Source organism: Mastomys coucha, unplaced genomic scaffold (assembly GCF_008632895.1).
Source record: "Mastomys coucha isolate ucsf_1 unplaced genomic scaffold, UCSF_Mcou_1 pScaffold3, whole genome shotgun sequence".
Lineage (NCBI taxonomy): Eukaryota > Metazoa > Chordata > Mammalia > Rodentia > Muridae > Mastomys > Mastomys coucha.
The window spans coordinates 34,655,510-34,678,085 of NW_022196909.1; the positions used below are offsets into that span (position 1 = coordinate 34,655,510).

A 22,576-nucleotide genomic window follows, 5' to 3' on the forward strand; every position below is an offset into this window, starting at 1 on the left:
AGATGGCTGCCCATTGTAGGAATCTGTGCCCTGTTTGTGAAAGGAAGGAATGGACCACAGCGTCTAGTGACAGTCTACAGCCACTGTCGATCACTTGCATTAAAAACACCAGCTTCCTCAGCCTTCGTCCCCTGCGAACACAGGGAGGAGTCCTGATCGATCACCTCACACACAGGGTCCTGGGGCCTGGCTGCTTCAGTGGACTAGTCTTCATGATACAGTGACTCACCTTTCTTCCTACCCAGAATCAAACTGAGCTTAAATGCCACAGACCCTGGGGGTAAGCCACAGGGGTCTTCTCAGACAACCTGTCCCAGGATATGGTAATCTTTGAAACTGCATATTTAAATCCTGTATTAGCATTGAAAGAACAGTTTTGAAGAGAGGATACCATGGGGAAGACAAGATCTTCTCTGTGTTCTGGAGTGACAGCTCTTTTTTTTTTTTTTTAGAGTTGTAAATCCTGCTTCTGTCTGTCTAGGCTGCTGTGCATAAAGGCGATCATCTAAATTTCTTGTCTTGTCCTGGGTTCAGAAACACATGTAGACCTAGCTGTGTGTAAACCTAGCTGTGTAGTCACCTTACTGGCATATATTTTAGAGTGTTTTTTTTTTTTCTCTGACTCAGCTTGTGTGTTGTTTTGCCCAAAGTATGCCAAGCTCTGTTGCTTCTAGCTCAGGCAACCAAGTCAGCCCCATTCCTAGGTGTTGAGCTGGAGGGTCAGACCTAGGCAGAGAATTTATTTTAAGCTGTCTAACATCTATGAATACTGCAGAGTATCTAATCTAAGAAAAATACAATGTGAACTGATTGGTGTTTCAATGGATGCTCTTAAAAACTGGGTCCTCAATACATAACAAAATAAAATTAGCATTTAAAATGTGAAATGGTGCCGGGCAGTGGTGGCACACGCCTTTAATCCTAGCACTTGGGAGGCAGAGGCAGGCAGATTTCTGAGTTTGAGGTCAGCCTGGTCTGCAGGGTGAGTTCCAGGACAGCCAGGGCTACACAGAGAAACCCTGTCTCCAGGGAAAGAAAAAAAAAAGTGTGAAATGGCAACAAATATTCCTGTAAACAGCGCACTGTAGAAGCATTTGTGTGTTGTTTGGGGTTTTGAGTTTGCTGTGGGGCTGATGATGTATCTCATAGGGTTTGTCAGGTGGATTTATAAATCTCATTTTTTATGTGAGTTGGCTTTCCGTTGCTATGACAACATACCTGAGGCAGACCATGAAAGAAATTAAGGAACGCCAAGGTTTGTTCAACATCAGAAGTTTCCGTCCATGCTCGCAGAGCATGGGGAAGGGGGTCTGATCATCTCTCAGTGGCCAAGAAGCGAAAGAAAGGAGGGATTTGGGACTCGAACAGTTCCTTCAAAGCCACACCATCAATTCCTTCCCTTAGGTCTGACCTCCATCATGTTCCGACAGCATCACAGGTTGATGACTGATGTCTTCAGCAAGTGGTGCTGAAGACCCAAAGGTACTTCCTGGAGAAAGCAGTATTGAGATTTCCTTTGTTCATGCCCTGTGGTAGAAGGTTCTGGGTGCCCCGGCAGAGTATTGACTGAAGAAAGGCAGGCTAGCGTGTTGAGTTTCCACCGTCAATGACACTTGTGAAGTATTCGGCAAAGGTTAACACGTGGACGAAGATGGGTTGGGACCTTATCACTGGGGAATTCTCATTCATAGAGTAAACAGCCCAAAATAGGCAGACGAATCCCAACTATGACATCGATCTATGTGACACAAACAGAGGGAGCCAGAGAAACAGCTTCAGTAGTTAAGAGCACTTGGTGGTCTTGGTTAGGACCCAGGTTCAATTCCCAGCACACACATGGTGGCTCATGACTGTCTGTAACTCCAGTTCTATGAGATGCAGTGCCCTCTTCTGTCCTCCATGAGCATTAGGCACGCATTGGTGCACACATGCACATGCAGACAAACACTCTCACACATAAAATATAAACCTGAAAATTTTTTGTGTGTACCTACTTATCAGTCTGTGTGCGTCAGGTGTACATGAGTTCCTACAGAAGCCAGAGGAGGGTGTCAAATCCCTTCATATTGGTATAAGGTGTGAGGCATCCAACACAGGTGCTGGGAGCTGAACCTAGGTCGCCTGTACACACAGCAAGTGCCCTTATCCACCGAGCTATCTTTTCAGGTCCATATTTTCTTTCATATAGCAATGGTATTTGTGGGATGCCTACCTCACATGTGGTGACTTCACTGGCTACGAACACGTGTTCATTTGCCTTAGTCGATTCCTTGTAAGATTCTCTAAAATGAAATGATTCTCCTCCTCCTCCTAAAGATGAGGTAACTAAGAAGGGGAAGTTACGTCACTTGCCTGAAATTAAAAGCACCAACCAGGAAGAGAAAACCAAGTAGTTGGGCCCCATCTCTTTTCTAAGGCATTGAACTTATGTCCTCCCATGGTCTGTGTGGTCGCCATGGCATTTGGTTTGCTAAAGGACCCTCTATTTCCCCAGCTTTTCCTTGACCGGTCCCTTTGGAATTAGCTGTCCTTGCACACACAGAGCCCTGAAGGAGATTCCACACACCCCAGAGTGTATGGCGTTATCTGTCTCTCACAGGGGCCACTGGTGGAATCGCACCCTACCACTTTGTTTCTTTTCCTCCTGACAAGAGTAACTTTGTTGCAGTAATTATGAAAAGAATAGAATCCGTCTACGCTATCGTGGGCTGCTTTCCCGCCATGGCAGTCTCCCCGCCCCCATGTCTATACGGTATCCACCTCCGGAAGTTGAGCAGATCCAGTGGGATTAGACAATGGAGGCAGAGAGTCTGCCTAGACTGGAGAGTAGCTGGCAATAGTGTGGATTGATTTTGGTTTTTTTGGTTTTTGCTTGAGTAATTGCTGCAGCATAACTTAAGGGAGAAAGGATTTGTTGTGGCTCACAATTCAAGCGTACAGTCCTTCAAGACCTGAGCGTAAAGCAACACTGCATCACAACGTGAATGAGGACACGGATACTGATCCACGCAGCTTAGCTTTCCTTCTCGGTTCTGTAACATCCAGGACCTCCTGCCCACAGTACTCAGTTGGTGTAGTTAGGATGATGTCACAGACATTCGCAGAGGCTAGATAATCCCTCACAGGCCGTCCCACCTGGTTCTAGCGTCTGGCGAGTTGCCATCTAACACTATCACAGAATCAAATTCTTACCCTCGGTAAGAAAAAGGGGCCTGCTCCCCCAACACCCTGGAAAACATCTATGTGTAGCTTAAACTTCAGGAGGTGATGGAGAGAGGGCAGGGATATGTTGTTTTGTTTTGTTTTTAAGCCTTCCCAAACCCTGTGGGAAATAATTAAACCAAAGCAACTGAATCTCCAAATTAACATTTCCAGATGTTTCTTCACTGTGACTGGAGGAAGGAATAGACTATTTTCTGGATCATTTACATTTGAGTTATTGGACTTTTGATTTTTTTAAAAAAATAAATAAATATTTCATCTGTAACCGTGATTTTAGCCATATTATAGCTATCAGAGAATTTCATTTTACTTTTTTGATATGTGCTTGGAATCATGACAAACGTGGTCGCTCTGACAAGACCAGTTCCCTGGCCTTTCTTTAGGTTAACACTCCTGGAGTTACACTTAGCGGTCTGCCTCTATGTTCATTTTCATACCACCAATAAAAAAAAAAAACAGATTTTAAAACACAGAGAGCATGAAAACACTTTCAAGGAAAATTTAAATAAAAACATTAAGCATGAATTAGTATAAAAGCAATGTCAAAGCTGGCGGCCCCTAGAGGTGATAAGCATTTGAGAAGCTGAGGCAGGAGGAATTATAAGCTTGAAGTCAACCTGGGATAAACAGTAACAGCCTGTCTCAGAAAACAAAAACAAAAAACAAAACAAAAAAACATAAAAAAGAAAAGAAAAAGAAAAAAGAAAAAAACAAATATAATAAGTTGTGAGTCTGTTCTGTTTATCAGACAAAATACTATGGAGTGGGTGCGATAATGCCTACACTTAGGCAAAGGCAGGAGAATTACTACCAGTTCAACAGTTCAAGGGTCTATATAGGGCTACCTGGTAAGGCCTCTTTTCAAAGAAAAATAGTAATAATAGCAATGATGATAGATAAATAGATAATAGATAGTTAGTTATAACCATATAATCTGCTGACTATTCCTTATAGAAAAATAGTAATAATAGCAATGATGATAAATAGATAATAGATAATAGGTAGGTATAACCATATAATCTGCTGACTATTCCTTATTTTGGAGAAAAAGAAGCACGGTTATTTTATCAGTGTGTCATTATCTTCCATATCCACTATCAGTTCCTTTGATTGCTAGATAGATGATAGGTAGATACATACATACATAGATGATAGATAGATAGATGATAGATGGTAGATACATTCATACATACATAGATGAATGGATGGATAGATAGGAAAGAGAAAGATAGATGATAGATAGATGGATGGATGATAGGAAAGAGAAAGTAGATAGATGATAGGTAGATACATATATATATACATACATACATACATACATACATAGATGATAGATAGATAGGTAGATAGTGATAGATGATAGATACATTCATACATACATAGATGAATGGATGGATAGATAGGAAAGAGAAAGATAGATGATAGATGGATGGATGATAGGGAAGAGAAAGATAGTAGATAGATGATAGATGGTACGTAGATACATTCATACATACATAGATGATAGATGAATGGATGGACAGATAGGAAAGAGAAAGATAGATGATCAATAGATAGATAGATAGATAGATAGATAGATAGATAGATAGATAGATAGATAGATGGGAAAGAAAGATAGATGATAAGAAAAAGATAGACAATACATACATACATACATACATACATCCCTGCTGCTATTAATTTTTTTGTGCACTCACCTTGTACCTTACCCCCATCCCTGTCCTGAGGGATTCTGAAATCTCTTCCCAAACCCCTAGCATACTATACAGTGATAAGCCATGCAAGGAAATAAGGGGAGGGCAGAAAATGGTTGTTAACTGAAAAGCTTTTCGCTAATTCAGAATTCCCTACAGGTGAATTCTGTCACTGTCCCGCATCTGTAACTGTGGCTGGGAAAGTCTGGCCCAAGACCTTTAGATTTCAAGTCACGTTGTTGTCGACCCCAGCCTCTGGGGTCCCTTAGGCCTGCTTAGGTTGTATTCCCTTAGGCCTGCTCTTCCTAGAGCATTGGCGGTTTTCTAATAAGTTAGCAACACTTTTCTTTCTTAATGGAGAGGGGTATTATTACACTTCTCCTGGAGGGGGATCTACCTTCTTGTCCTTGTCACCTTTATAAGTGGACCGTGGCCACCTCAGTCACCTCCTGATCCTCCAGTTAGCAGGTCTACCCTTCTACATAAAATGCTCTGGGCCCCTGTAGAGAAGGACTTGGGTTTTCCATCCAGAGGATCTCCTGCGGTTTTGTAGCCACGTGATGGGTCCATGGGAATATGTGTTTTGATTTTCCAGGGACTGATGGTTTGCTCTTGGATGCATTGTCTCAGGAGTGAGCCCTCTCTGCATGTCATGACTGGACTAGACCTAGCTCTATTTACATAATATAATTGAAAAAAATGTAACGTTGAGGGAAAATTTGGTCAATGTCAGGGTTACTGTTTGGTAAGTTGTCTTAGGATAGCACAATGGTGTAGTAATATGACCTTGGGCAGTTTGCTTGTAAAATAAGTAACAGTAAATTCTTGTAATATTATGAAAACTAATTATACAAAAAGATGTAGCGTGCTTATTCTAGTGACTAGAATATATTATCAGTATCCAGTTAATGTCACTATTATTATAAGATTTTGTTTATATTAGACACAGTAAGTAGGTACCAGTTGATGGAAGGTATGTCATTTAAAATCTGGGTCTTTTAAACTTGGTTCAGTATATTGAACACGGTTCTAGATGCAAGACACACTCCTCTAAGTAACAGAAACCTAACTTTAGAGGAACTCATTCTAGAGCAGGCAGGCACGAAGGTAACTGAGATGTGTACCCAGATAGAGGCTCTGCAAAAGGGGAAACAGAGTCAGGCGATGAAATAAGAGTAAATCCTGCTAGAAACTTCAGTCTCTCTCTCTATCCCTCTCCCCATCCCTCTCCCTCCTCCCCACTCTCCCTCTCTTGTTCCTCTCTCTCTCTCTCCCTCTCTCTCTCTCTTACCCCTCCCCCACACAGATGTAGAGGGAGACTGATTAACATCTGAGATGCTCTGATCAAACAAAGATAGTTTATAAATTTTGTCCAATGTCACCTGTTATACCATTTATTTTTTGGTCTCATCTGAGACTTCTCTTTTTTTTTTTATTAATCATCTTATTCGTTTACATTTCAAATTATATCCTACTTCCCCGTTACCCCTCCACAAATTCCCATCCCATCCCTCCTCTCCTTTGCCTCTATAAGGGTGCTCCCCCACTTGACCTCACTGCTCTAGCATCTCTCTATGCTGGGGCATCAAACTTCCACAGGACCAAGGGCCTCTCCTTCCATTGATGTCAGATAAGGCCATCCTCTGCTACATATGTATCTGGAGCCATGGCTCCCTCCGTGTATATACTCTTTGGTTGGTGGTTTAGTCCCCTGGGAGCTCTGGGAGGTCCAGTTAGCTGATGTTGTCCTTCCTTAAAGGGTTGCAATCCCCTTCGGCTCCTTCAGTCCTTCCCCCGGCTCTTCCATTGGGGTCCCTAGGCTCAGTCCGATGGTTGGCTGTGAATATCTGCATCTGTATTGGTCAGGTGCTAGTAGAACCTCTCAGGGAACTCCTTGTGAAATCCTCCAGTAAATAGCAAACACATCAGGGGACTGGTTCTAAACTGGAAGACGGAACAATTTCTGCAAGTGCTGGTTTGGGGGGAAGAAGAATCAAGGTCGAAAAAGAAACTAAAGGCTGAGGTGGGACTGTAGGGACTGTAGCGATGGGGCTCCGTTTAGGAGGAAACGAATGGAGCCGAGAGTGGGCAGAGATAAGCTCCGTTGGGTGGAGCGGACTATCTTCCGGTTCGCGCTCTGCTCGGGGCGATGAAGACAAAGTGATGGAGCCAAGTCAGCACTTGCTCCTTACTCCACACAAACAGTTATCCTTCCGACTAACAGGAGGCACATCAGCGTCTCATCCCTGTTAATGCTTTCAGGACCCAACTTCACTGGCCATGCTTACTCTTTTCCTGTGACTCATGTGTGGCTCAGAAGTCACTGGCTTCCTGTAACTGTGACTCAGAACCTCCAGTCTCTTGAGGGTATGTCTTCAAGTGATGTTTTGACCCCGATAAAACTTCGGTGATGTTGCCGCAGGCATCCCGGAAGCAAGGGCCGTTGCCCAAAAAGATATACTCAGTCCTCCTCTGCTCACTGTAACAGACATCTCTAATGTATCCTGAGGAGTGAAAGAGGTACCAAGGTGCGTGGGACACAGTTACCTGAGCGACCTTACCAACTTGACCTTAGCCCTCCCCCAACCCCATCTGACGTGCTATGGAGGACCCACCTGACCAGAGTTCTTTGTGATGGTGAATGGGAAGGCTGTGACGTCACTATCTCCTACAGCTGGGTTGGATAACTAAGTAGAGGAGAGGGGCTGCTGCATAGAAACCAGGGGCTTGTTTTACTTGAAGCATCTGGTTTATTATTATTATTATTATTATTATTATTATTATTATTACCAAAAAGGCAGAAGTTTGGATTTTTTCTATGAATCGTCTACACTTACAGAGTTTGACAATGAATTTTACCTGTTTTAAAAATAAAGTTGCGGGTATCTTTCCTTCCGTTCTCTTCTGCTTTCATTCCCCTCCCCCTCCCTTCCCCTCTGGCTTCTTTCTTTCTGATTCTGGAAGTGCAGAGAAAACTTTAAGAGCTGTTGGTATTTAAGTGGCTCTGTGAATTTTCCTTCCCTGTAAACATCAGGCTGAGTGTTAGCATCCAGAGTGTGGGCGGGGCTACCGGGCAGAGTGTTAGCATCCAGAGTGTGGGCGGGGCTATGGGACCCAAGTCTTTGCAACCTTCCTAAATTCTCTTCTGAGATGTATGGTGATGTATTTTTTTCAAGATGTGCTCCTGGAGTCACGTGTCGATGTAAGAAGCACAATTGTGAGCTCAGCTTGTCATCTTTATGCTGGGCCTAATCAAAGCTCACAGAGCTTTACCACATTACCGCATCCTCAAGCCCTGATTAGGCCGGACAGCAGACATAGCCAATGACAGCTAGTTGGGAATCTTATCCTTCACTGGAGGCCCTCTGGGAAGAAGGGAAGCGGGCATTTTATAATAATTGTGAATTATGTCTGTGAAATGAGGGAGAAACTGGTTGACATTCCATCTGGATATGGCCCTGGCAGTTTAGAAACGGCCTGGCTCTTCTAACCATGCACCTCCATTCGTAGTGGGATATACTTTTGATACTTCTGTTAGCTGTGAAAATGTGGCAGCGACTGCTGGACAAGGCACACATGTGAAGGCCTGCAGGTGTTATCTTCCGGCCATTTGTTCTTTTGTGTTGTCTTTATCTGTCAGCTCATTCGCATATAGATGGTTTATGACAGTCAGGAAAACATGGTGTGTTGAATCTACCCATTTGAATTCTCCTGGAACACACGGTTTTGGAAGAAGGTGGTAGAGGCTGGAGAGATGGCTCTAGTGGTTGTGAGAGCATTGGCTGCTCTTCGGAAGGACCATAATTGCGTTCTCAGCATCTGTGTAGGGCAGCTCACACAAGCATCTGTAACCCTAGCTCCAGGGCATCCAACTCCTCTCCTATATATATGAGCATAGCCACACACAGAGAGACATATAAGTAAAAAAATAAAAATCTTCGAGAGAGAGAGAGAGAGAGAGAGAGGGAGAGCGAGAGGGAGAGAGAGAGAGAGAGAGAGAGAGAGAGAGAGAGAATCCAGTAGCAGAGCATGAGGGCAGGATTGTTGAAGCTGAGGAGAGGAACTGCTGACCCTAATAAGAGGAACAACTCTCATAGGAGGAGGTCCCCAAGACACATGTGCAGTCATTCAGATCCACCCTGTCAGCAGTAATCCAAGCTTCCTGAAAGATGCTCTACCTTTGAGTCTGGAAGAAGTAACTTCTTAAAAGATTAGGGGAAATGACCCCAAGGTAGCTGGCATGTGCTCATGACCAGACAGGGTACCAACAGGTTTTAGACAAGGAAGTCTGGGGATACAATGAACTAAACAGAACAGCCTCCTGCCCCCGCCTCAGTCTGACTGTGCCATCCCCACAGATGGCATTTCTAACCCCCAGAGGTCTGGAGTCTCCTGTCACACTGTCTCTGGGGTTTGCTTTCAGTCTTGACCTTGTCCGTCATTTCTGTGGATAAAGGAGACTTAGAAGACACTGGAAGGAAACTTGTGGGACAATCTGGGGACAGCCAGTCTGGCTTTGTGTGCTGTTTTTAAAAAAAGCTCCCTTGTGGATGACAATCAGCTGCCCACTTGGAGTTCAGTGAGCCGAATTTTTTCCATGGGTTCCTGTGAGTAATGTCCGAGCCACAGCCTCTGTCTGAAATGAGGAAGAAAACACAGAAAAGAGCATGCTCTTCTGTAGGAGTTTCCAGTTGCCACATCAGTGAGGCCAGTGCTGCTGGAATTTTATTTCCAACTTTAGGGAAAACATGTCATGTTTTGACCGGACAATGAATAAAGAAAATTCTGTGGAAACCAGGCCCTGGTGCAGAATCTGGTTTGGCCCAATACTTGGAGAGGGTAGAGAATGGATTAATATTTTACCCGGTTCCATGGGAAGATGGTGACTTTTAAAATCTCACTTTATTTTTATTTATTTATTTATTTATTTGGTTCTATAAGGTACATAGATAGCCAGACCCTGCTGAGAGGATGTAGGGTTTCTGCCAATTTTTTTTTTTTTTTGGTCAATATTGGAATTATCAGGAATCCACAGCCTCTCATTTCATTTAAAAATGTGCCTCCCAAAGACCACCTCTAGATAAGACTTTCTGAATGGAGATACATAAAAACTCAGGATCTGCTTCCTGTTGGTCATGTGATGTTGCCTAAGCTCCTAGTGCTATGTTTTGTGAAAGCAGCCACAGACAATTCCAAGATATAGGACCAAAGCTGTCTTTAATCCAGTTCACCCCATGACCTTTGGCATTTAAAGAATATAAATGTCCAGGCGCCACAGCACTGTTCCTTTGTGGGGTCTTTTCACTCTCAACTAATTAAAAAAATGTAAAATCCAACGTTGGCATGGTAGTGCATGCCTACAATCCCAGAACCTGCAGAGTTGAGACAGGAGAATCAGAAGTTCAAGGTTGTCTGAGCTAGGTAGTAAGTTTGAAGATCACCTAGACCATGCGAGACCCTGAAGGACAGAATAAAACTTGTAGATGATTGAGTTTATTCTCCAGGACACAGGTAACTGACCCTTGAGCTGGGATAGCAGACATCTTGAGAAATGATAACCTCTATCGCTAAATGTCAGTATAGAGGGGCTCGTTCTTGGGACAGACAGAATAGAAACATGAGCAGATATTTGTTGGCTGGGTCTTCAAGGATTTGTGAATCCAGGAGCAACAAAGAGAAGAGCTCTCCTCCCTTCCCTTAAAGTAGTGTCTGGCATTGAAGAACACACAGGGAACCATTTGGTAGATGAGTTTTCCTCTGATCTTCTCTGCCACCATCCTCTCTCTTCCTTAAACACGTATGGAGTGTAGAACGTAGGCTGCTCTCTCTTAGAGCTTAATAGTGTGAATTCCAGGGTAGCGCACGCATGCTCAAAACCTGTCAGTGCACACGGTGGAAGATCATGCTCAGGACCAGCAGGTGTTTTAAAGCAGAGACAGTTTGCCGCATCCCCAGCACCACCCCCCACACCACCTACACCTCATCCTCCGCTTAATCAGATGATGTCCCTGCCCTTTCCAAGCTAGAGTGACTCAGGACACCAAACGGTTCCCATGGTGCCACCCTTCCTCATGAGTATTCTGTCCCCTCGTTGAACAGCCTAGGTAAACGTTGACTATCACACAGGGATCTCATTTTGAAAATTCACTTTCTTCACACTTTGTTTCTCCGTGCTCACTAAAGGAGTCTCGTTTTGTATTCTGGGCCCAGGAGTAGTGCTGGTTCATGATCATGGGAAAACGTTCTGGGCTTCTGTTTCTTTACCCTTAAAAATGACGGGGTTTGATGGCAAGATCAGAGGTGGCGTTTGGGGAAGATGAATTGGTGTTTCTCTTCTTCGTTAAATACTTTGTGTCTTGGATTTTCTTCTCAGGTGGGAAATACTTGTTCTCGTATCACCATTATACCCCATGGTGGGATGCTCGGTGTCTCCTCTAGAACGCCTATGTTCAACTGAATCTCGACCACGCAAGGGCGTTGACCTCTGCCCAAGCGCCTACTCTCCAGCTGCAAGAGCTGCGAGATGAGCCACCAGAGTTTGGGAAACAAAACGTCCTGGCCAGGGGGTGGGTTGAAAGACACAATTATAGGAATTATTATTCCTCTTATTTAGTATAATTACAGACTGCTGCTCTCTGCAGAGCTCCAGAGAAAGGTTGAATCAGTTGGAGTTATTTATCCTGGAGAGGAGATGGTGGAAGGTTAGCGGGGAGGGCAACTATGTAGAGTGTTTAAAAGATGAAAACCTGTCTCTCTTCCTCCAGTAGAGTCGGAAGATGAAGACATTGGTAGTCGAGTTCAGAGAAGTGCAGCACAGTGTCCTGCCAAGAGGTTCGATGGTGCTGCAGAGCACTTCACTGGCCTCTAGAGGGAGCTCCCCGCGAAACTGTCTGTGAATAGAGCTTGGGTGTCCTGTCTCTCACTCTGAGACTTCCACTGTAGGCTCTAAAGACTGTATGATCCACAGGATATATCTGAAAGGCCTGGATTCCCGGCACCATCAAGGATTCTTCTCCACATTTAGATAAAGCAGGTAGTTAGAACAAAGGTGAAGGACCGCTGTGAAGAAAGCAGAACCATGTAGCAAGAACGTAATTCGAATAAAGTCAGCTGCATCCCGAGAATCCAGGGCTTCTGGGTGTGTTCTGGGATTTGATGAAAAACATAGTTCACCCTCAGTTGAAGGTGCCCATCCTGGGGACAGAAAGGAGTTTGGGGACAGACTCAACTTCCCTGAGCATCCACAGAGGACACTCTAGCCACTTCCCTACCAGCTTCTTCCCAGCTACAGGTAGGCTGGTGTCCTGCATCCCATAGAGGATGCTGGCTTCCTGCATCCCATAGAGGATGCTGGCTTCCTGCATCCCATAGAGGATGCTGGCTTCCTGCATCCCATAGAGGATGCTGGCTTCCTGCATCCCATAGAGGATGCTGGCTTCCTGCATCCCATAGAGGATGCTGGCTTCCTGCATCCCATAGAGGATGCTGGCTTCCTGTATCCCATAGAGAATGCTGGCTTCTCATTACTGGGCACCAGTTCTTAAGCATACACGGAGAAGAGAGGATGATGTATTCCCACTGTTATAATACACTTTCTAGCATGTGCTATGCTCACGTTAGTGTAGAGGTTTTATTAATGAATGAATGAGACAGGAAAACGCACAGGGAAAGAGTCAATGTACAGCAATCCAGAACTGGAACTCCGGAGCTGATGATGATGTCTCCCAGTTTTCACATGTTGGCAACTAATTAAAATATTCTCATCTGTAATCAGGTATAATCAGCCAACTGAATTTGTATGTATTTACAGTGTAGATATTTAATGCTTTACCCTGCATATGCATTGGGAGAGAGCGATCCTCTCAGCCTGACTAACTAACATAGCCACAATAGCCCTCTTGGCACAAATCAGTTATACAGTAAGTGCTCTCTCTCTCTCTCTCTCTCTCTCTCTCTCTCTCTCTCTCTCTCTCTCTGTGTGTGTGTGTGTGTGTGTGTGTGTGTATGTGTGTGTGTGTGTGTCTGTGCTCTCTGGATATCGGGTCCTCAGAACTCATTTTGTATAGCTGTAGTTTTGCACGCTTGAGCATCTCTCTCTGAGTCCCCTTCAGCCCCGAATGGTTAGTGATGCCATTTCAATTAGGTGCAACTGGTGGCCATTTGCATATCTTCTTTTGAGAAATGCCTATGGATCCTTTGCCTTTTTTTACGTGGATCGTTTGGTTTTCCTCGGCATTCAACTAAATGAGTGTCTTACCCACTTTGAATGTTTGCTCCTTAACAGCTGTAGGACTTCAAACCATTTTGACTCTTGTGCCTTATTGACTGCCAGCGTACTGTTACACTGATTGCTTTTGCTCCTGTGCAGGAGCTGTTTAGTTTCGGGAGGTCCCATATATCTATTCATCTTTGTGTTTGTGTCCTGAACCTTGGGTTGGCCCAGCAATGCTTTTTGGTATGCGTGTGTGTATGTGTATATGTATATACACATGTGTGTGTATGTGTGTATACATATATACACATGTGTGTATATATACATATGTATACATATATATGTATATACATATATACATATATATGTATATACATATATATACATATACATATACATATGTGTGTATATATATTTGTATTATGTGTGTGTATAGAGAGAGTGATAGATATAGATATATAGATATATACACATATATCAATGTGCTTGTCCCCAGTTGTCTTCTATCCATCTATAGACTTCGGCTCCTTTTCAGCCAGCCTCATGTGGATGTTCGGTTCTGTCAATACCATTCACTGGAGACACTTCCCTCTTCTGTCAAATCAGTAGCCTGCAGATTAGAAGTTTGGTTTTGGGCCCTCTGTTCTACTGTTCCTCTGCAAGTCTACTTTTGGGCAGGTGTCATACTGTTTGGATGAGGATTGTGGCTTTGTAACAACGTTTTAGGTCAAGTGCTGCTATGGCGCTGCTATGGCTTTCGCTTTGCCTATGTCATTCAAGCCTCGCGATACTCCCCCAGCCACCAAAGAGAGAGGGAGATTAGGGGGTGGCTAATGAGTGTGTGTGTTAATGCCGAACTTTTAGAATCGTGTCGACTCAAGTCCTAACTCCAACCTATTGACCTTTGAAAACTATTTAACTTCTCTCATCTCTGGTTTTACCTGCAAATATGGGGGGGAAAGTGATTCCTGGAATTTCTTTGGAAGCTAGAGCAGTGCATGTAAAGAAATTAAGAGAGGGGGCTGGAGACATGGCTCAGCGGTTAAGAGCACTGACTGCTCTTCCGAAGGTCCTGAGTTCAAATCCCAGCAACCACATGGTGGCTCACAACCATCTATAGGGAGATTTGATGCCCTCTTCTGGTGTGTCTGAAGACAGCTACAGTGTACTTACATATAACAATAAATAAATCTTTTTAAAAAAGGAGAGAAAGAAAGAAAGAAAGAAAGAAAGAAAGAAAGAAAGAAAGAAGGAAAGAAAGAAATTAAGAAAGGATGAATGTAGGTCAGGGGGTAAAGGCCCTTACGCTAAGACTGATGAGCTAGTTTTGATCCCTGGGACCCTGGTGGTAGGAGGAGAGGTTCAGGTTGCCCCCCGACCTCCACACGCGCACCATACTGACCTGTACTTACCTGTGCACCTCAGCATGTGTGCCCCTCTGTCTCACATTAGTGAATCAGTGAAACGGTTTTTAGTGGTTCAGAAGAAATCAATATAGTACGTTGCATGCTTGATGAGTCTTGGTAATTAATAGCTGCAGTTCTGTAATGTTGGACTGCATGAAGTTACTACAATATAGGCCCTGCGTTGAACTTATAGGAATGGGAAACACGCTGGGCATAGTGGAATTTGCCTGGGATGTCAACTCCCTGGGAAGCTGAGGCAGGAGGACAGTAGGCCAGACTGGGCAATACAGAGAGACCCTATCTCCAAAAAACAAAGGGGGGAAATGCTGGTTTCATATGGTTCGCATCATATTTTCAATATGAAATCCCAATTTATCTAAGTTGTTCCTTAGGAATTAAAATTAATGTTAAGGGATATTGATAAGATTATTAGCTGTACTATGACTTGACACTATTGATCTTCATAACTGTTAACCCTCCCCCTAAACACACACTTGTGGACCCCTCCCTCAATAGTGCATCTTCCACTGAACCCCATCACTGATTTATTGTGTGAATATGATTATTATGCTGCCTCAACTAATACTCTAGCTTCATCAAGGCAGATTTTATTTTCTTTTGCTTTTTTTTTTAAGATTTATTTTTTTATTATATATAAGTACACTGTAGCTGTCTTCAGATGTACCAGAATATCTCATCATATCTCATTGCAGATGGTTGTGAGCCACCATGTGGTTGCTGGGGTTTGAACTCAGGACCTTCAGAAGAGCAGTCAGTGCTCTTAACCACTGAGCCATCTCTCCAGCCCCAAAGATTTATTTATTTTTATTATATTAAGTATACTGTATCTGTCTTCAGACACTCCAGAAGAGGGTGTCAGATCTCATACGGATGGTTGTGAGCTACCATGTGGTTCCTGGGATTTGAACTCAGAACCTTCGGAAGAGCAGTCAGTGCTCTTAACCACTGAGCCATCTCTCCAGCCCCTTTTGCTTTCTGATATTCTATAACCAAACCACCTTATAGTTTAGAATAGTGTCTAGCCAGCACTTAATAGGCTCTTTGTAAACATGTTTCCCACAAGTAGACCTACCCTGGGCATTCCCAGATTCAGTGCCCATCAGACATTTTAACTTCTTTTTCTCAAAGGGGGCTGGAGGGGAACACGTTAGAACTAGATAAAACAGGAATGCCTCTCTGATAACAATAGACTTTTGACCCCCCTTGTACCAAAGTGCACAAATAGTAAAATGTCTCCGCTGGCGTGTTGTGTCCCCAAACCTAATACTCTGAATAGAGTCATTTACTAAGTTCCCCACCCCCACCCCCCAAGTGACCAGAGCATTGAGTCAGTATTTGTCGCCTGTGTACACGAATTCAGGACAGCTAATATAGGGAAAGAAAATAAAAGTTCAGAAGGTCCCATAGTAATATGCAGGCTAATGGGATACCAGAGCCACAGAACATGGTGACATTGTCTCTGGAAGGGACATCCGAGCAGGGTACAGAGATGGCCGTAGAGAAGCAGGCAACAGAAGCTAGCTCCCTGGGCGACTCCAGGCAGCCAGGGCCTAGGACCCAGCTGATTAGCTTGCTATTTTCAGAATTCCACATATCAGGACTAAGTACTCTGGGCCTGGCTGCAGGCCACAGATATGGTAAGTCCTCAAGTGGATTCTGGGAGATACTACACTGCTTACAAGGCTCCCTGCTCTCATCTGACCCCACCCCTCCATTTAAATAGCCGCTTCTCTGGCCAGCTCCGGGTTTCCTTACTAGGAGGTCAGGGAGACGTCTTTATGTTTTTTGTTTTGTTTGTTTTTTTTTTTTCCAAGATGGATATTTTTAGACAGGATGTTCTGCCCCAAGCGTTAACTAATTGAGTTATCAGGTTTCGTATTTGGCCTCAGAGAATGGCAGTGGAAGAGCCAGAGGGTTTCCCAGAAGAAGTAAGCATTTAACTGCTTCTAAATTAGTGGGGGTTTCCCCCGTATGCAACTGTTGCTTTGCCCTAAATGATTGTATCCTTAACTATATGTTTGTATGTTACTGGGGAGGAGAGAGATGGGTCTGTTACTTAAAGGCGTGAGCTCGGGACATGTAAGACGTCCGTTCTACGTTGCTGGGATCTGGATTTGAGGTATGCTTTGCCTGTGCTGGAATGTGGAGTGTGTCCTGGAGTGACCTAGCTTCCGAGTATGATGCTTGATAAGATGGAAGAAGATGGTGTGTGGCTGGGGACAAGGGAGAGCTGGTGAAAGCAACACGTGAGAAGAGTCCTTGAGCTACATATCTCTCAAAAGAAATCTAAAGGCATGTGAACGCAGCTTTTGTGGTATGACAGTAAGGGGGACTGTGAAACTTCGAAGCTGGGGGAGGATAGAAGTTTAGTTTGGGAACTCAAAGAAATGCATGGCAAGGTTATCATTGAAGGCTGGAAACATGTTATCTCTAGTCTGGTTGCCAAACACCCAGATAGATATACATAAGTGACATCGTTGACTGACTTTCAAGAGTGGACTTAAATAAGCCATTTTTCTCCTTACAGGACGCTACTCTGAAAAGGCAGAGGGGGGTAGGTGTTTGGTTTAAGCGACTAAACCTTTTGAGGTGTCTTGCTTCTAGGAGACGTGTAGGAGATGGGCTAAGATGCCCATGCCGCAAAGGGTTGTGCGTGATTGCGTGTTGTCCTGTGTGTACCTCTGCCCTTCAGTCAGAATAGTTTGCTCAAGAACATTTGTGCTTCTCACAGAGGGGGGCTGTGTTTTTACTATGAGTACATCAGATCCTGGGCACAGAGTGAACATGCCAGTTATAACGACTAGAACAAAGGCATTACAAAAAAAAAAAAAAGCAAGAACATGGCTACTGATTCAGGAAGTCAGGCATGCTAGTGGTATTGAGAAAGGGACTGTCATTTCACAGTCTCAAAAAAAAAAAAAAAAGGCGATCTAGAGAATTCTGCCACGGTTTTAAGTGAATTCAGGTGTCATCTTGGTACGCTTCAAGACTGAGTTCTCTTCGCTGCAGTGTTAACCCTCAGTGACCTTTGGGAAGTGTAGCCACATTACAGCTGATGGATGGAATTTTAACCTCTGAGGGCCCCCGCCAACATTCCGTGTGCCTCAGACAAAGGCCTTTTCAAAGGAAGCTTTGAAATTCATAATATATAGCTGTGCACGCTGTAGCCAGCTAGAGACAGGGACATGCTAAGAAGCATTCTTTTAAAAAAAAAGAAAAAAGAAAAAAAAACGCGTCACCCTAAAAGTAATCTACTTACTCATCAAAAAATATGAGCTATATTGTTAAATTCAGGTGTGTGTTCTGCTGCGCGGCTCACAGAGCAAAAGCCTTACATACAGAGTCGGAAGTTGCTCAGCCCTGGCTTTGAGAAATACTAAATGCTCGGAATTGTTAGAGCTGAGCACAGATATAACAAGTGTTATAGAGCGAGCCTGAAAAACACTGCTCTTTTGCGAACTAATGGGCTTGAAATTTAAAATAGCTGAGACCTAAGAGGAACGCCAGGTCAAAGTGAGCATAGCCACTCTGTTTCACGTCAGAATATATCAGCTCAGCCGTGAAAGCGCCCGACCCCAGCCCATCTGCGCAGAATTTTCTGTTTTGGTAGGCAAGCTGTTTTTTAGAAAACGTGTAATAAAATGACAGGCTGGATTTGAGGTTCCCATGCCCTGAGCGGTGTCTCTGGAAGGGTACTGACCCGACACAGATCACAGAGAAGTCCTGTCACAACAGGGCACAGAGGATGCTGGACCCAGCTCCGCTGGAAAATGAGATAGAATCCTTCCTCTCCCGGCTTCCTGCCTGATGCGGATGGAAGTGTGACCCACTTGGTCTGCCTGAGCTCTTCTATGGAGAAGGTCCTTGCTAAGAGGGTATAGTAGAAGTAGACTTCTTGGTTAAGGGTTCGCTGCCGGGCTCGCCTCTGGTTCTGTTCAGTGTGTGGCCCCCACTGTGGTGGTGGTGGTGGGGAGGCGTCCCTACCACAGTACGGGGTTTACGTTGGGGAGGCGCTGAGAGTGATTTCATAACCCGTTTATTGAGACTTGATTAGCAGCACAGGCGAAGGTGGGTGCACCTTCACTAACATTAGAAACAGCCTCTCCGGGTTTGCTTTTAATCAAGTCCGTGTGGAAGGATTAGCTTTGACGTCGTCAACAACTGGCTGGAAAGTTAAGTCTTAAACTTGAGCCCTGGAATAACGCTTGAGAATAAATGCACTGCAATAAAGGGAATCCCAAGAGAAAACCACGAAGCAGCTGCTGGTAAAACTCCTTTTTGGGATTCTCTTAAAACCTTAGGGAAGTACCCTACGGTATCAGCTGGAAGTTTTTAGGATTGTTTGGTCTCCTGTCTTTCAACGCCGATCTCTTCTGTTTTGCGTCTGGTTTTTCGATCACCCATAGAATAATAATTGCGTATTCAGCCGGTGACGGGATCTCTCATTTTCTTGTTAATGATTTTTACTTCAGGAAAAGAGACTAGTATAGGATGATATTTGTAGTCATATAAGAGCTTCAAGGACCTTCCTTGTTCCCTTTCAAGGATGGTGCCTAAAACTTGTCTTTTGCTGCTGAGACTAGAGTTTGTTGCTTTGAGATTTATTTAATTAAAGCATTTATTGGCATAGTAAGTCCGACATTTATTTATTATCAAATAAGTTTATTTTGATGATAGTGCTATAGATTTGCTTCATAATGCTTAATTTGCTTAATAAAAATGAATTTAAACTAATATTTATAAACCAAAAGAGAAATGAAAACGACTTGGTTTTTAACCTTCTCTATGCTTTTTTTTTTTTTTTTTTAAATATTTGGGCATAAGGCAAAAGATTCACTTGCAAACTTTTTATCCAAATGCAAAATATTTGTGTTTATGTTTTCTTCGTACCAGCAAGAGCTGGAAATCCACATTAAACTGTGCCACCCAATTAGAGTGTGGATAAACAGATGTCAGGAGATTACGTAACACCAATTCCAGTGTTTATCAAGCAAATACCTACAGCGACCAATGAAACATACACATTTGTAGCGACTAAGTCCCTTCAGGCGTCTCTTTACACGTGTGGTAGCATTCATTTTGAGAAAATAATTTTGGGGTGTTGGTACTGTGGTGGGTTTTTGTTTGTTTGTTTGTTTGCTTGCTTGCTTGTTTCAAGTTTCTCCTTTAGTCAAGGGATATGGAACTTTTGACAAGTGCCACTTTGCCAAATCGGGATGTGCTTGCAAACTCAGTTCAGAATTCTAGAATGTTTTGCACCTTGAACTCGTTATTCTTGCATCTTATCGACTCACACAGTTCTATCAACCTGTCGTGTTTTGAGACCGCTCGGATAGATTGTTAAGATAAATCTTTGTTAAACGCGGACTCTCTCTTGGCTGTCTCTCCATCTCCACAGCAGACTCCTGTTACGTTCTCAGGCTATGCTTGCGATTTTCACTCGAGGCCTCATCTTTGAAGAGTGCGTGCTCTCTTACAAGAGTCTAGGCATCTAAATATTTGTAAATGATTTAAAGAGGAAAATCTACCAGATAAGGGGCCACCTCAGTCACCAAAGCCAGCCTGTTAGTTCCAGTCTGGAAGTTTCCAACTGCGGGGGATTAGTGACCACAGTTGTATTTCCTCAGCAATGGTATGGTATCTATCATGAAGAACATCCATGCGGTTCCCCGAGGAGGCAGCTCCCATAAAGGGGGCAGGGGTTGTAGCTCTTCCCATCTTCTTTCCAGGAACTTTGGAGGGGGCATTCTGAAGGCACTGTTCTTTCCCCGGGACGTGTGTAGAGTTTATGTTTTGGGAATCTGTGAGCAGGACTGTCAAGGAGACAGACAAATCCAGCTTGAGCAAGAACTAAGAAGGTAGCACTCGGCACTGTGCTATGATGGTGACTCTGTTTAAGCTTCGGTCTCCCCCACTTTGCCGTACCCGTTGCTCTCTTATGAGGTGTTCTACCTGATATCACAATGCCAGGCATAGAGAAACAGGGTTGTAGACCCACCACTTTCAAAGTGTGTTTGCAGAACCCGTGGATGACCCCAAGACCCTTCAAGAGGAAGGCTCTCGCCTCCTACTTGAATTAACAACATGAAGTCGGTATCCCTCTCAGACTTCTGCCACAGCAACACATACAGAATATAAGCATTCACCTGCCTTCTCTTGCCAGACCTTAAGATATTTGCATACCCTTAAAATAAGAGCAGTCTTTTTGCCTTCTTTATTTCAGAAAAAAAAAATATATATGATTGTTGCTTTTCCCATAATGTGCATCTGATAGTTCCATGTCATAAAGTTGCTTTTGCTATTTGAAAATAAATTCATTTAACTTTTTTCCAGTTTTATTTTTCCTGGGTATCACGAATGATAGTTGAGAATGGACAGGGTCCCCTCTGAGACAAACAACCTCAAGGGATGTGGCTGGAGATACGTTGCCTAGTCAGCATTGGCTGGTTTTATGCTCAGCTCAGTTGCTAAGAGGCATTATGCAAATTAGGTCAGGTTTATGGCTTCAGTCCCTGGGTGGACAGTTGATATCTACTTATTTTAATGGTCTCAACCAAACAACTTAGCATGCAAGCTGTAAGAGACAGCTTTAAGGTGACCGCGGGTGACCATGGCGATCAAGGAGTCCTTTTGCGCTGCTTCATTTGTACCAGCTCTTTGAGGTTAGCAGTCCTGGGAGCTGAATCTTACAGCTGTTTTTACTTTCCAGTGAGGGTCTGTTGTGGTTTGAATACCCAGTCTAGTATGATCACGTCCCTTGTGAGTTGAGGAGCCAAGGTTTGAACGGAGGCATCATGGGTACAGAGCCTAAAGTCTGAACTGGCTAAGCAAGCAAATGATGGATTAGCCAAGCACTTGCTGTACATGATAGAGTAGCTCTGAACCAGCTCGTTTGTCTTCATGCGGACATGCAGCTCCTGAATGTTAGTCTTCACTCCCACTATGGTTTGTAGCGTATCTGTTATAACAACAGTAACCCAAAAGTCACCTATCATCTTGTAACTTTTCAGACCTACAGTTTTCAATAACCTTACCAACAGCCAGGATAAACTCTTCTCTTAAATGTTTTACTTTGTATCACAAAAAAAAAAAAAAAAAAAAAAAAAAAAAAAAAAAAAAAAAAAACAACAACGAAAAGCCAAATTATCTTTACTATATGTTTTCCTTGGACTTAAAAAAGTGATTGCTCATCCCATACATTAATTTTTTATTGTATTCAATGTAAAACTGGTTATGTTTCCTCTTCAAATTTTAACCAAAGAAAGGATGGATGAATTAAGATACCCAAATCATTCCATGTTTCTGTCAGACTCTTGTCTGATTTCACTAACCGCTTCTTGGAATCCATTTTTATTCCAAGTTCCTGCTCAGTATGTTATCATAGAGTGAGAACTTATTGAGGACTCTGGATGTAACCCAGGAGTCGACTGCTCTCCTAAGCTGGGAGGGGTCCTGAGTTCAATTCCCTCCCCCTGCACCGGAACACAGCAGAACCACACTATGCTCGTGGTGTCTTTAGCATAGACTTTTAAAACCCTCTTATTAACCATGGACCGACATGGAAATGAAAAGTTTGATAGACGTCCTGATTTGATCATCCGACATTGGGTATGTGTATTGAATGATCATGTTCAACCTGTGGAATTATTAAAATTCAATTGGGAAGAACTGTGGCATACTGAGTCTCCTCTCAGCAGACTCATAGAAGGGGGATGGTTTAGTTTACCAGCATCCCCAGCTGCACCAGCTGGTATGCACAGTTTAGCATGATCAATTCAAGAAGCCTTCGTCTCGTCCGCTAACGTCCCCTCCTCCCTCTGGTGCAATGTGGCTCACCCTTCAATTCCTCCTGGCCTTTGGTCTCCAGGCCTTTAATTATCTATCTAGGAATCCAAGTCCGGTATACTGTCATTTCCTGGCTGATCTTACCACAAAGAGTGTTATTTGGGGGGTGCAAGTCAGTATTTTCGTTCACAATATTAAGCTTGACCGCACTCAGAAACAAAGTCATCCGTGATTTA

At 43.6% G+C, this 22,576-nt stretch overlaps 1 protein-coding gene across 41 annotated transcripts in view; it reads left to right on the forward strand.

Annotated features, from left to right (window-relative positions):
- Ank3 (ankyrin 3) overlaps nucleotides 1-22,576 on the forward strand; it is a 642,120-nt gene that overhangs the window by 374,826 nt on the left and 244,718 nt on the right. The window contains exon 1 of one of the 41 annotated variants that reach the window (XM_031347670.1): nucleotides 16,357-16,483. The exons of the other annotated variants lie outside the window; for them this stretch is intronic. Coding sequence (XP_031203530.1) covers nucleotides 16,448-16,483 — 36 coding nt within the window. The 5' untranslated portion in view covers nucleotides 16,357-16,447. Of the gene's footprint in view, nucleotides 1-16,356; nucleotides 16,484-22,576 lie in introns of those variants that run through there. 41 annotated transcript variants of the gene reach the window in all.